The sequence below is a fragment of the Salvelinus namaycush genome, chromosome 9, assembly GCF_016432855.1.
Source record: "Salvelinus namaycush isolate Seneca chromosome 9, SaNama_1.0, whole genome shotgun sequence".
NCBI lineage: Eukaryota > Metazoa > Chordata > Actinopteri > Salmoniformes > Salmonidae > Salvelinus > Salvelinus namaycush.
The window spans coordinates 16,486,492-16,500,266 of record NC_052315.1 but is presented as its reverse complement, the minus strand read 5'-3'; the positions used below and the strand labels follow the sequence as shown (position 1 = coordinate 16,500,266).

The 13,775-nt window shown below is 44.2% G+C and overlaps 1 protein-coding gene across 1 annotated transcript in view; it reads left to right on the top strand.

Annotated features, from left to right (window-relative positions):
- LOC120053752 (unconventional myosin-IXb-like) overlaps positions 1-13,775 on the top strand; it is a 120,066-nt gene that overhangs the window by 80,653 nt on the left and 25,638 nt on the right. The window contains exons 16-24 of the mRNA XM_039000970.1: positions 45-84; positions 341-463; positions 578-658; positions 759-869; positions 1,222-1,347; positions 1,434-1,583; positions 1,826-1,983; positions 2,871-3,980; positions 4,131-4,200. Of these exons, the coding sequence (XP_038856898.1) occupies positions 45-84; positions 341-463; positions 578-658; positions 759-869; positions 1,222-1,347; positions 1,434-1,583; positions 1,826-1,983; positions 2,871-3,980; positions 4,131-4,200 (1,969 nt within the window). The remainder of the gene's footprint in view (positions 1-44; positions 85-340; positions 464-577; positions 659-758; positions 870-1,221; positions 1,348-1,433; positions 1,584-1,825; positions 1,984-2,870; positions 3,981-4,130; positions 4,201-13,775) is intronic.

Genomic DNA, 13,775 nt, shown 5'->3' with positions numbered 1-13,775 from the left:
TCGCTGTGCTGAGCCCGTCTCACTAACCTCTCCCTCTCCCACAGGAAAAACAAGAATGCCAAGCAGAAACAGATCATACCTAAGGTAAACTTACAGTATCATACATACGCCAGCTACATCCACTCCTACATACATACATACAATCTGACACATGACCTGTAAATATGACTTCTGACCACCTGAAATTATTCGTATTTCTTCATTATCTCAGATCTTGATCACTAAATTATCTAATAGAAATGTTTCAAAATATAACATTTTAATCATCCGAGAGTATCAGCGACACTGAGGTGGTGTCTGCAGACGTTTAGAACTCTGTGATGTTGATGCTGTTCCTTAGAGCCTGTTGGACTCTCGCTCCCTGAAGTTCATTGTGGGTCGGACCCTCCACGACCGCACCGCCAAGTCTCTGCTGCACCTCAACAAGAAGAAGAAGACTCCCAGCATTAGTGCTCAGTTCCAGGTCAGCTGATCTCACCATCAAATACAGCAGCCAGACAGCCACTAACATACAATGCAGATGCAGGACTTTATTGAAGTTAGTCTCATTGATATGAAATCCTTTTTACATTGACAGACCTCTCTGACTAAACTGCTGGAGACTTTGGGCAGAGCAGAACCCTTCTTCATCCGCTGTATTCGCTCCAACTCTGAGAAGGTAACGCCCCTTTTTTTCTATTATGTACAACCAAGATGATGATGATAAATGATTATGATGAGTCCCTCTAATGATGTGCTGTGTATCTGTGTGTGTGCAGAAGGAGATGTGTCTGAACGAGACCCTGGTGCTGCAGCAGCTGCACTACACGGGCATGCTAGAGACGGTTCGCATCCGGAGGTCTGGCTATGGAGCCAAGTACACATTCCAAGTACAGTGCACCTCTTTAATAACTCAGACAGCCAGAAGCAATGTCTGAAACAATATCTGTTGTTGATACTTGACATTCATTGTTTACCAATGAAAATAATTGCTTTATATCAAGGTTGTCAAACTCATTCCACGGAGGGCCGAGTGTCTGCAGGTTTTAGATTTTTCCTTTCAATTAAGCCCTAGACAACAAGGTGAGGAGAGTTCCTTACTAATTACAAGGGAGGAGCGAAAACCCGCAGACACTCGGTCCTCCGTGAAACATATTCTTTATTTCTTGCATCTTAGAAGGAAAATTTTTATTGAGCAATGTCTGTCAAAACAAAATAGCTATTATAAATGTGTACCTGTAGGAATTCATTGAGCAATTCCGAGTGTTGCTGCCCAAGAATGCTACAGCCTCCAAGCCAGAGGACATCTCGGCCCTGTTCCAGAGGATGGCGCTCGACCACACCACTTACCAGATAGGAAAAACCAAGGTAAGACAAGCTCACCTCCACATTTTCCTCACAGAAATACATTTTAATTGCCTTTTAATTGTCTTGAATTAAATTGCGATCCTCAGGTTTACCTGAAGGAGCTGGAGCGTCAGCAGCTGCAGGACACGCTACACAAGGACGTGATGCGTAAGATCATCTTCCTGCAGTACTGGTTCAGGGCCCGCCTGGAGAGGAGGTACTTCCTGGAGATGAGACAGGCGGCCATGTTGCTCCAGGTAAGCTGTGTGATAACCCGTCCTGTACAGATGTCAGCTCAAAGATGTGACTTTTCCTCAAACAAAATGCCTAGAAATCTAGTATTTTCATTATCTATTTCTTACAAAGAAATACATAGAAATTGTCCAATATCCATCCTTTATGAGACAATCATATTCCTGCAGATGGGGAATAAATTAGTTCTGTTTGGTAATATATGTCAGGGTAATAATTTGTTCTTGCCCGTGTTCATCCCTCCCAGCATGCGTGGCGTAGACGCCGCAAGGAACGGCAGTGTCAGGCAGCCACGCTGATCCAGGCTGTGTGGAAGGGCTCCAGACAGAGGTCAGAGTACCTCCGCAGGCATACCAGCATCATGAAGATCCAGGCTCTGGCCAGAGGACACTCCGCACGGAGGAGGTACAGCACGAGGCCACACCACTGAAATACATTCATTGCTTAGTGTAGTATTTATAAAGTGTGAAATGCCTTGAGTTATCGGTAAACACTGACTTAGTTGAATTTAATTTATTTGGGTTAAAGACATATACAACAAAATGTACAATGTGGACCCAGAGGATAGCACTTAAAAGTTTTAATTAAAACACTTGTTTCCAAAGTGTTCCTCCGAGGTAAAAACAAATAACACATATAATGATTAAAAGATCGACAAGATTACAAACAACCACATTGCATTCATTTATATTGACATCCTAAAAAGTGGCACTATACATTGCACATTTTCCTAACCTTAAAGGCCCAGTGGAGTTCTGTGTTTTTATATACATTTCCACACTGTGGTTAGAATAATACTGTGAAATTGTGTAAATTATAATAATGCCCTTTTAGTGTAAGAGCTGTTTGAAAAGACCACCTGACATTTCAGCCTGTTTTGGTGGGATGAAGTTTTGGCCTGCCTGATGACCATCACCAGGCTGTAAATTAGTTAAATGGACAAAAAGAGAGTTTCAAACCTCTGCTAATAACCGCTAGTTTTCAGTTTTCCACTCAGACCACTCCCAGACAGTCCTAGCAAAATTCTTCTTGAGAAATTGTTCTTTGCTAAGAACCTATTTTTGTTTCTTTTTTACCATTTTAATTGAAAACAATCACACTAAGGTACTTGAGATAAAAGCGACTGCGTTGGGCCTTTAAAAAACAACACATTCATCGCACATCATCTCTTACCTCGGAAACAACCTATGCCTTGTATAGAAAATGCTATACAAATGCTTGGAAATTCCCAGAGATGCCTAACATTGTCATATGAATGTTGAACCACTACTGAATCATGTTGAACTTAACAGGTGCCATTCAATACGGGAGGAGAGGAGGAAAAGGGAGGAGGAGGCCAGGAAGAAAGAAGAGGAAGCAGAGGAAGCCAGGAAGAGGGCGGAGGAAGAGGCAGCCAGGCTAGCGAGAGAGGCAGAAGAGGAGGCAGCCCGACTGGAAATGGAAGCAGAGGAAGAAGCATTTAGGAGAAAGAAAGAGGCAGTGCGGGAGGCAGCGGAATGGAGGGCGAGGGAGGAGGCAAGGCTGAGGCAGGCAGAAAGTGTCAACAAGGAACCTGAGACACAGGAGGAGCCAGAGGCACAGGTGGCAGCTGAAAGAACTCTAGATGCGAGCCAACATGAGGATAAAGTGCCTGTCCAGGACAAGGAGAAGCAGAGGGAGGAGGCAGAAGCTGTAGAAGCTGCAGCTACTTCACCTCCTGAGGAGGTGGACATGGGGGATGCTTCTACAGTCTTCCAGCCTGATGAGGGCAACGGTACACAGGCTGAGGCTGGGCCCCAGCTGGAGGAGGAGAGCCAGGCTGTGGAGGAACCGGAGGAAGCCCACTCCAAGGAGCCTGAGGAGGAGGAGGGGACCAAGGAGGAAGCTGCCCCCCAGTCACCAGAAAAAGACAATGGGGCTCAGGCTGCTGTGGAGGCACACAGGTCGCAGGTCTCCAGGAGCCAGGAGAAGAGAGAACAGCGGCGCCAGCGGGGCCTGGAGCATAGCCAGCGGGAGAGTGAGCGGGTCGCCTTGGCAGCCACCAAGGAGGAGGCTGTCCCTAAGATCAAAGGTCAGGAGGCAGCCAGCCGAGCCGAGGTCAAGCCAAAAGAGCGGGCCGAGCGGGCGGACAGCAAGGAACTGGACCAGTACACCTTTGTAGCCTGGAAGAAAGAAGCCAAAGCCACCTCCCACACCCCTGCACCTGTACGCCCCAGCACCTTACGCCTGAACCCCCCCGAACCAATGGATGACAGGAACGGCCATAATGAGGTCCTGGGTCCAGGCAATCTGGTTCGCTACAGCCAACAGGGCACCATCAAGGAGAAGGCAGAGAAATGGAAGGGGAAGAAGACTGATGGACAACAACCAGAGGGCACCAGTCCTGACGACCACAGCAAGGACAGGAGGAAAAATCATTCACCGTACGACATTCCATATCCTTGTGATATCTACAGTAATATTAATGAGTTATACTTGCTTTAGGATATCATTGTCTCTGCAACATGAGAAAAGACCAGAGGATTCCCCCAGTTATGATTATGAATTTTACATCTGTCTCCGTTTATTTCCAGGAGTGGTGGAAACTCTCTTGATGCGGTGTCCCCTGGCTCGGACAATTCTGGTGCCACTTCCAACAGAGAGGTAACATTGCTATACTATTATAACCACCATTTCTTTTTTTTTTAAATCATATTTTTTCATTTTGCTTATATTTAACTAGGCAAGTCAATTAAGAACAAATTCTTATTTACAATGATGGCCTACTAAGAGGCAAAAGGCCTCCTATGGGGGCAAAGTAAAACACATCGACAAGAGACACCACAACATGGTAGCAGCACAAACACAGTACAAACATTGTTAGGCACAGATAACTGCACGAAGGGCAAAAAGGTAGAGACAACAATACATCACCCGAAGCAGCCACAAGTATCAGTAAGAATGTCCATGATTGAGTCTTTGAATGTAGAGATGGCGATAAAACTGTCCAGTTTGAGTGTTTTTTTGCAGCGCTTTCCATTCGCTAGCTGCAGCGAACTGAAAAGAGGAGCGACCCCGGGATGTGTGCACACTGAACAAAAATAAACGCAACAATTAATGATTTTAATGAGTTACAGTACATGTAATGAAATCAGTCAGTTGAAATAAATGCTATGGGTTTCATTTGACTGGGAATACAGATATGTATCTGTTGGTAGGGGCGTGGATCAGAAAACCAGTCAGTATCTGGTGTGACCACCATTTGCTTCGTGCAGCATGACATATCTCCTTTACATAGAGTTGATCAGGCTGTGGACCTGTGGTATGTTGTCCCACTCTTCAGTGGCTGTGCGAAGTTGCTGGGTATTGGCAGGAACTGAAACACACTGTTGTACATCCTGATCCAGAGCATCACAAACATGCTTAATGGGTGACATGTCTGGTAAGTATGCAGGCCATGGAAGAACTGGGACATTTTCAGCTTCCAGGGGGTGTGCATTGTCATGCTGAAACATGAGGTGATGGCGGCGGATGAATGGCACGACAATGGATCTCATCACGGTATCTCTGTGCAGTCAAATTGCCATCGATAAAATGCAATTGTCTTTGTTTGTAGCTTATGCCTGCCCTTCCCATAATCCCACCGCCACCATGGGGCACTCTGTTCACAACGTTGAAATCAGCAAACTGCTCTCACACGCAATGCCATACACACTGTGTGCCATCTGCCCGGTACAGTTGAAACCGGGATTCATCTGTGAAGAGCACAGTGGCCATCGAAGGTGAGCATTTAGCCACTAAAGACGGTTACGACACCAAACTGCAGTAAGCTCAAGACCCTGATGAGGACGACGAGCACGCAGTTGAGCTTACCTGAGATGGTTTGACTGTTTGTGCATAAATTCTTCACTTGTGCAAACCCACAGTTTCATCGGCTGTCCAGGTGGCTGGTCTTGGAGGATCTCGCAGGTGAAGAAGCAGGATGTGGAGGTCCTGGGCTGGCATGGTTACGCATGATCTGTGGTTGTGAAGCCGGTTGGACGTACTGCCAAATCCTCTAAAACGACGTTGGAGGCGGACTATAGTAGAGAAATTAACATTCAGTTCTCTGGCAACAGCTCAGGATGACATTCCTGCAGTCAGCATGCCAGTTGCACGCTCCCTCAAAACTTGAGACATCTGTGGGATTGTGTTGTGACAAAACTGCACATTTTAGAGTCCTTTTATTGTCCCCAGCACAAGGTGCATCTGTGTAATGATCATGCTGTTTAATTAGCTTGTTGATATGCCACACCTGTCAGGTGGATGGATTATCTTGGCAAAGGAGAAATGCTCACTAACAGGGATGTAAACAAATTTGTGAGAAATAAGCTTTTTGTGCGTATGGAACATTCCAGGGATCTTTCATTTCATCTCGTGAAAGATGGGACCAACACTTTACATGTTGCGTTTATATTTTTGTTCAGTGTATGTGGAGGATGAGGGTTGCAGTAGGTATCTCAAATAGGGGGGAGTGAGGCCTAAGAGGGTTTTTATAAATAAGCATCAACCAGTGGGTCTTGTGCCGGGTATACAGAGATGGCCAGTTTACAGAGGAGTGCAGTGATGTATCCTATAAGGAGCATTGGTGGCATATCTGATGGCCGAACACCTAGCCGCTCGAGAGCAACCTTAACTGCCGTTCTATAAATTATGTCTCTGTAATCTAGCATGGGTAGGATGGTCATCTGAATTAGGGTTAGTTTGGCAGCTGGTGTGAAAGAGGAGCGATTACGATAGAGGAAACCAAGTCTAGATTTAACCTTAGCCTGCAGCTTGGATATGTGCTCAGAGAAGGACAGTGTACCATCTAGCCATACTCCCAAGTACTTGTATGAGTTGACTACCTCAAGCTCTAAACCAGGGGTGGGCAACTCCAGTCCTCGAGGGCCTGATTGGTGTCATACTTTTTCTCCATCCCTAGCAAACACAGCTGATTAATCAAATTGCATTCTTAACTGAAGATCATGATTAGGTGATTACTGGAGTCAGGTGTTGGCTGGGGCAAAACGGTGACACCAATCAGGCCCTCGAGGCCTGGAATTGCCCACTCCTGCTCTAAACCCTCAGAGGTAGTAATCAAACCGAACCACATGACCTTTGTTTTGGAGATGTTCAGAACAAGGTTAAGGGTAGAGAAATCATGTTGGACACTAAGAAAGCTGTGTAGTACTGCGTTTAACACAAAATCCAGGGAGGGGCCAGCTGAGGTATAAGACTATCATCTGCATATAAATGGATGAGAGAGCTTCCTACTGCCTGAGCTGTGTTGTTGATGTAATTTGAGAAGATCGCGGAGCCTAGGATCGAGCCTTGGGGTACTCCCATGGTGACAGGCAGTGGCTGAGACAGCAGATGTTCTGACTTTACACATTGCACTCTTTGAGAGAGGTAGTTAGCAAACTAGACCCTTCAGAGACACCAATACCAACCCACATGAATGGAACGGTCTAAAGCAGTGGTTTCCAAACTTTTTATGGTCCCGTACCCCTTCAAACATTCAACCTCCAGCTGCGTACCCCCTCTAGCACCAAGGTCAACACACTCTCAAATGTTTTTTGCCATCATTGTAAGCCTGCCACACACACTATACGATAAATTAATTAAACATAAGAATGAGTGTGAGTTTCTCACAACCTGGCTCGTGGGAAGTCACAAAGAGCTCTTATAGTACCAGGGCACAAATAATAATAAATAATTTTGCTCTTTATTTAGCCATCTTTGTTCATCGAAAATTGTGATTAACTCACCACAGGTTAATGAGAAGGGTGTGCTTGAAAGGATGCACATAACTCTGCAATTTTGGGTTGTATTGGAGAGAGTGTCTTAAATCATTTTCCACACAGTCAGTGCCTATATTTAGTTTTCAGTTGCAAAGGGCATCAGTGTCTTAACAGCGCGATTTGCCAAGGCTGGATACTCTGAGCGCAGCCCAGTCCAGAACACTGTCAGTGGCTTCTGATTAAATTTTCACAGAACCGCTCGTTGCAATTTCGATGAGGCTCTCTTGTTCAGATATCGGTAAAATGGACTGGATGCAGGGCATGAAAGGGATAACGAATCAAGTTGTTTGTGTCATCCGTTTTGGGAAAGTACCTGCGTTTGCGTAATTGCGCACCCAACTTACTCCGGTGCTTCGCTATATCATATTTGACATTGTCCGTAAGCCTGAGTTCATTTGCACATAAAAAATCATACAATGACGGGGAAGAGCTCCAACGTCTTAATCATAGCCTCAATTTTGTCCCACACATTGAATATAGTTGCGGAGAGTCTCTGTAATCCTAGATTCAGATCATTCAGGCGAGAAAAAACATCACCCAGATAGGCCAGTCGTGTGAGAAACTCGTCATCATGCAAGCGGTCAGACAAGTGAAAATTATGGTCAGTAAAGAAAACTTTAAGCTCGTCTCTCAATTCAAAAAAACGTGTCAATACTTTGCCCCTTGATAACCAGCGCACTTCTTTCTGTATGTTGTAAAAGCGTTACATGGTTGCTGTCCATATCATTGCATAATGCAGAAAATACATGAGAGTTCAGGGGCCTTGCTTTAACCAAGTTAACTATTTTCACTGTAGTGTCCAAACATTTTTCAAGTTTCAGGCATTCCCTTGGCAGCAAGAGCCTCTCAGTGGATGCTGCAGTGTACCGAAGTGGCGTCGGGAGCAACTGCACGCGCGTTACCACTCCACTATGTCTCCCTTTCATGGTTTTTGCGCCATCAGTACAGATACCAACATGAGCAGCAGCTACGTTTGGCTACATACGGACCGTTAGTGGAATTCCCGCGAGAGAGTAACGGTTAATGTGATTGGATGTTAGTTATTTGACTAGGCTACCTGTATTTGATATTGTGTTATTTCGCTGAACACTAGATGGTTTAATTATATTTTTGGCAGTGAAACGAAGCTACTCAGGCAAGAAAAAAACCTCACCCAAATGCATAGCCCCGCTGGAAAATATAACTGGACTGTTTGAAAATGTGAAGGGGAAAAAATGTAGTAAACATTTTTTTTTTAATGTGAATCACACATGCCGACGGCATTGCGCGTACCCCTGGGAATACCTGGTCTAACGTATCAAAAGCTTTGGCTGAGTCAAAAATAGCAGCAGAACATTGCTTAGAATTAAGGGCAATGGTGACATCATTGAGGCCCTTTAAGGTTGCAGTGACATATCCGTAACCTGAGCTGAAACCAGATTGCATACCAGACCGAGATATTTTGACATCAAGAAAGCTCGTCAGTTGATTATTGCCAAATTTTTCCAACACTTTTGATAAATGGAAATTGGCCTTAAACAGTTCAGGATCAGCTTGATCTCCCCCTTTAAATAAAGGACTCATCGTTGCTGCCTTCTAAGCACTGGGAACCTCCTCAGATAGGAGAGACAGGTTTGGCGATGATAGGGCTGCAACCTTAAAGAAGAAAGGATCTAAACCAGGGGTCGGGAACCTTTTTGACTAAGAGAGCCATGAAAGCAAAACATTTGGAAATTTATTTCAGTGAGAGCCATATAATATATTTTAAAAGTGAATTCAACTAAATGTCAGTATAATAAGCCTCTGAATTTATTCTTAAATAATGTTGTTATAATACTCACCATTAATGCGACTTCTGGTGCTGCATGGATTTGCTGATGTCTTCGTAGTCTGGTTGGTACTTGGTGAGGTTAAGCTTCATGCAAGCGTTGAGGCTTTCATCCGTTAAACGTGATCGTAGGTTGGACTTGATGTTTTTAAGATGTGAGAATGACTGCTCACATGCATACGTAGATCCAAACATGGTCAATACAGCAATACTCACACGCTGCAGTGTGTGGTATGTGACAGGAAGCGCGTTCCAAGTTTTGAGAATCAGCTGGTCTTCGGGTTGAAGTTTTTTCATTTCTGTCCACATGTGCTTGCTCGCCAACTCCGCTTTCTGTCGTGTGATTCTTTCCAAATCTTCATTCAGTGACTTGAACTTATTCACCCACATGTCTGAGGCCTTCAGGTCAGCCACTTCTGCTTCAAAATCTCTGACGGAGACACCAGGAATGTAACTCAGGTCGGCTGTGTTCAGTGAACACTCGTTTAGAAGGGTGATGAACTTAAAAAGACGAGTGTGCTCACGAAATTGTCCAAAGCGTGCTTTGAAGGACTGTAGGAGACTGGATGTGCAGCGAGCTAGCTGGTGGAGATCAAAGTTTTGAATAGGCTCACTTGCTGTGCATGCATCTTTAAATTGGCTCAGTTTTTCAAAATGTAGTAAACGACCTGTTTCAAGATCCATGATGAAAAGTTCTAGCTTGTTTTCAAAAGCAAACACAGCTTGTTGAAGGGATAACACTATTTCCAATGCCTTGCATTTTCACGTTGAGCTGGTTCAGATGTTCAGTCATATCTACGAGATAGTAAAACTTGAGGAGCCACTCAGTTTCGGCTAGCTCAGGATGCTCGATGCTTTTCATTTCAAGGAAAGTCCGGATTTCTTTCAGGCAAGCCGCAAAACGGCTAAGCACCTTCCCTCTTGACAACCAACGCACATTGCTGTGCAAAAGCAGACCAGGATAGTTATTTCCAACTTCATCCAGCAGTGTTTTAAACTGGCGATCATTTAAGGCTCGAGCAACAATAAAGTTGATCACACGAATGACCAGCGACATCACTTCCCCAAACTGCCTGTCACACATCTGAGCACAAAGTGCCTCCTGGTGTAGAATGCAATGGAAACTTAGGATGGGTCTATTTTCATGTTCACGGAGAAGCGCCACAAATCCTTTTTTATTCCCCACCATACACGGAGCACCATCAGTACACACTGAGAGAAGTTTATCCATAGGTAGATTTTTTTCTAGAGCAAACTCCATGAAAGACTTAAATAAATCCTCACCTCTTGTGGACCCTTTTAATGGCAGAACTGCAAGACTTTCTTCGCGCAGTGTGTCACCAACAGCATATCTTGCAATCACGCTGAACTGCGTGAACCAACTTCTAAACCATCTAACCCAGATTGTTTTTTGGGGTCAAGTTCATGGAGCTCCTTTAGCGCCTCAGACTCAGTGACCGCCTGCTGGGAGATGCTGTGTAGCGGGGCAGGGGGAAAAGATGGCAGAGCATCAGGGTTAGTTGCATTAGAAGGGCTGGAAGATGAGGAAGTCTTGGATGGGCAAGGACACATGGCTTAGTCAAATAGGAATCCTGACTTAATGAAGTGGTGATTAAAGAGCTCAACCATATGCTCCTTGTCAGTAACAACCACATCATCAACCTTAACATGCAGACTACACCTGCCACCGGGCGCATGTCCAGCCACACCAGACGTGATCAGGACATGGAGGTTGAAATATCAAAATGAACTCTGAACCAAATATATTAATTTGGGGACTGGTCGAAACACACATGAAACATTCATGGACATTTAGTTAGCTAGCTTGCTGTTGCTAGCTCATTTTTCCAGAGATATAAACATTGGGTTGTTATTTTGCCTGAAATGTACAAGGTCCCTTTTTAGCTGGATCTTTTGTAGAATATCGACCCATTTTGAGTCACGTAAAATTGTGTGTCCTCTAGTCCAAAAATGTATCCACAGATAAAAGGGGAAACCTAGTTAGTTTCTAGTAATTCTAGCTTTTATATGGTGGTTGGATTGGCAACCAACTTTAAGGTGCATTACTGCAACCGACTGGAGTGTGGACCTCGTTCATCTTTCAATCACCTAGGTGGGTGTATTCTCCTAATGTTGTCCGCATTTAAGGGACATGGACAGCTGCGATGAGGAGGGTTTATTCTCCAGGTCTTTCGCCGTTTTCCAGAACTTCTTGAGGTTAGACCCACAGAGCGAGAACTGATCGTTAAAGTAATTAACTTTGGTAAAGTAAAGTAAAACAAAACATTTTTTTGAGATGGAGTAAGTCTGCCAGATCACGGTCAAACCAGAGGCTGAACCTGCTTTTAATTCTCATTTTCTGTGTGCATGTTTGTTAATAATACCACTGAAAATATATTTAAAAAATAAGGTCCTAGTATCTTCAATAGAGGGGATCAAGCTGATTCTATACCCCTTTACAGAGGCCAGGTCATGAAGGAAAGCTTTCTCATTAAAGTTTCTCAGCAAGCGTCTATGACAAATCCGGACAGGTCATTTAACTGAGCAGCCATTACGAACACAGGCCTTAAAATAGTGATCAATAAGGTCATTACAGAAAACACCAGACTGATACCTGTGAGTATAACGTCAAGGAGAGTAGCCTTTTCTGTGTGTTAGGTAGGATTGGTAATAATCTGAAAGATTTAGGGAGCAAATCAAATTGTTTGGTGACAGACTTGGTGGAGACAACAGAGAACTGAAGGTGTTCCTTGGTAAAGATTGCCACTCCACCACCTTTGGAAGATCTGTCTTCAGAAAAAGGTCAATGAACATCAATGTTCAGAACACTCTTTCTTAACCATGTCTCAGTAATGACCATCTGGATTGGAACTGTGAACCTACACTATCAATTTTAGGTAATAAACTAGTAGTGTTAACATGCAAAAAAAACAGGCTTTTACAAGAGCAGAAATCGGTGAAGCAAAAATCATCAGAGCACAAGTCAGAATTGGCAATAGCAATAGTAGACTGACCATTTCCAGATATCATCAGCAGTAATACAATCAGGGCACGGGAGAGGACAGGGCGAGCTCTGCATTGTTGAATTTTTTTTATGACTTTATAATTTGCATCAGATGGCAACAAGATCATATTTTACTGCAATTTCATCAGGTAGCATGAATACAAAGCTGGCGGGAGAAGGTTAGAGTAGGATGGGAGGCCGAGAGACAGAGTCATGAGTGTAGGAACAAACTTTGTCTGTCTTCACGGTCGGGTAAATGAGCAAACTCATAGTCAACAAAGTGAACAGGAGTCATTGAGCAAATAGCGCAAAGCACAACAAAAAAGTAAAACGGCTTGGAGCCAACCATTGTAAGTTCAAAGAGTCACTCGCCCCAACAAAATAAGGTGAGAGAGTAGCTCTTTGAGCCCAGTAGGCTATAAAAGTCTGAGATAATTAGTATAGGCCTACTATTTATTAATTTATTTTAAAGCGTTTCTGAGTAAAGCACAAATGAATTGGCCTACATAAAGTTCAGAGCAGTCCAAAATCTGTGTGTGCTGAAGGCAAGCGAAAGCTTGGGAGAGAGGGGTGAGTGTGGCAGGGTTATCTGTACCAGACAGGTGGAGACAGGCCAGGGGAGATGGGGAGCAGATCGCCGGGTGGGATCCAAGCAGCAGTGCAGCAGGCAACGGGAGTAGGTGTCACACCCGCTTGGGGGATGCTTTGTCGGGAGGCTGAGTAGAAGAGGAGGCGCTCGACCTTACCGAACAGGTGCGTGGTGGAGGAGATAAAAACGTCCGAAGCGAAAAGCTGAACGAAAAATGTTGGGCGAAGACAAAACCAAGACACCAGTAAAAATGCTGAATTCCAACCCGAGATCAAACAGTGATTTAAAGTAAAGAGCAAAAAAGTAAGCGCTGCATATGTCCCAGCAGCATTGTGTGCCTTGCCCTTTCTTATGAACTGTTATTTTCATCAAATACGAGGGCAGCACATCAGATCTGAACAGGTTGAAGCTAGCATATCACATTCTTTATTCATGACATTTGAATGAAAGCTTAGTGTCATTGTACTTCTCTGGCTCTAATAGGTCAGAACACGTTACCGTAAACATTCCAAACACAAACGTTGACTAGCTCGTAGACATCGCCTTTTAAGAAAAGTTAAGAAATGGAGGATGGGACATGTTGGACCTGCTTCCCTTTGAGCGCAAGGGCCTGCTTGTCCATGGATAAGGTATAATCACAAAGCCAGAGCAGAGCTTGCCACCACAGAGAAACGGAGCCCTGCCCGTTAGAGACAATCTGGTGCATCCTAGCACACCTTTGGCTCTTAATCTCTGGACTCCAGTTTCAGGTCTTTTTTGCCCTAGTATTTAACCTCATCATACACTTCTTTAGATGTAATGCGGAGCATAATCAATAGGCTTGGGAGTGGTTGATCAACCCCCACAATTAAACCCTTTCTGGTCAACCGTCATGATTTGGGGGTTTTATCAGAGGTGGTCCTTGGAATTTGTTTCTTCATGGGTTATTTCACACAGGAATATTATTTTATCAACATTTTATAAAACATTTAATGTCATGCCCATGGCAGCAAAAAAATGAGTAGTAACTTGTTTACC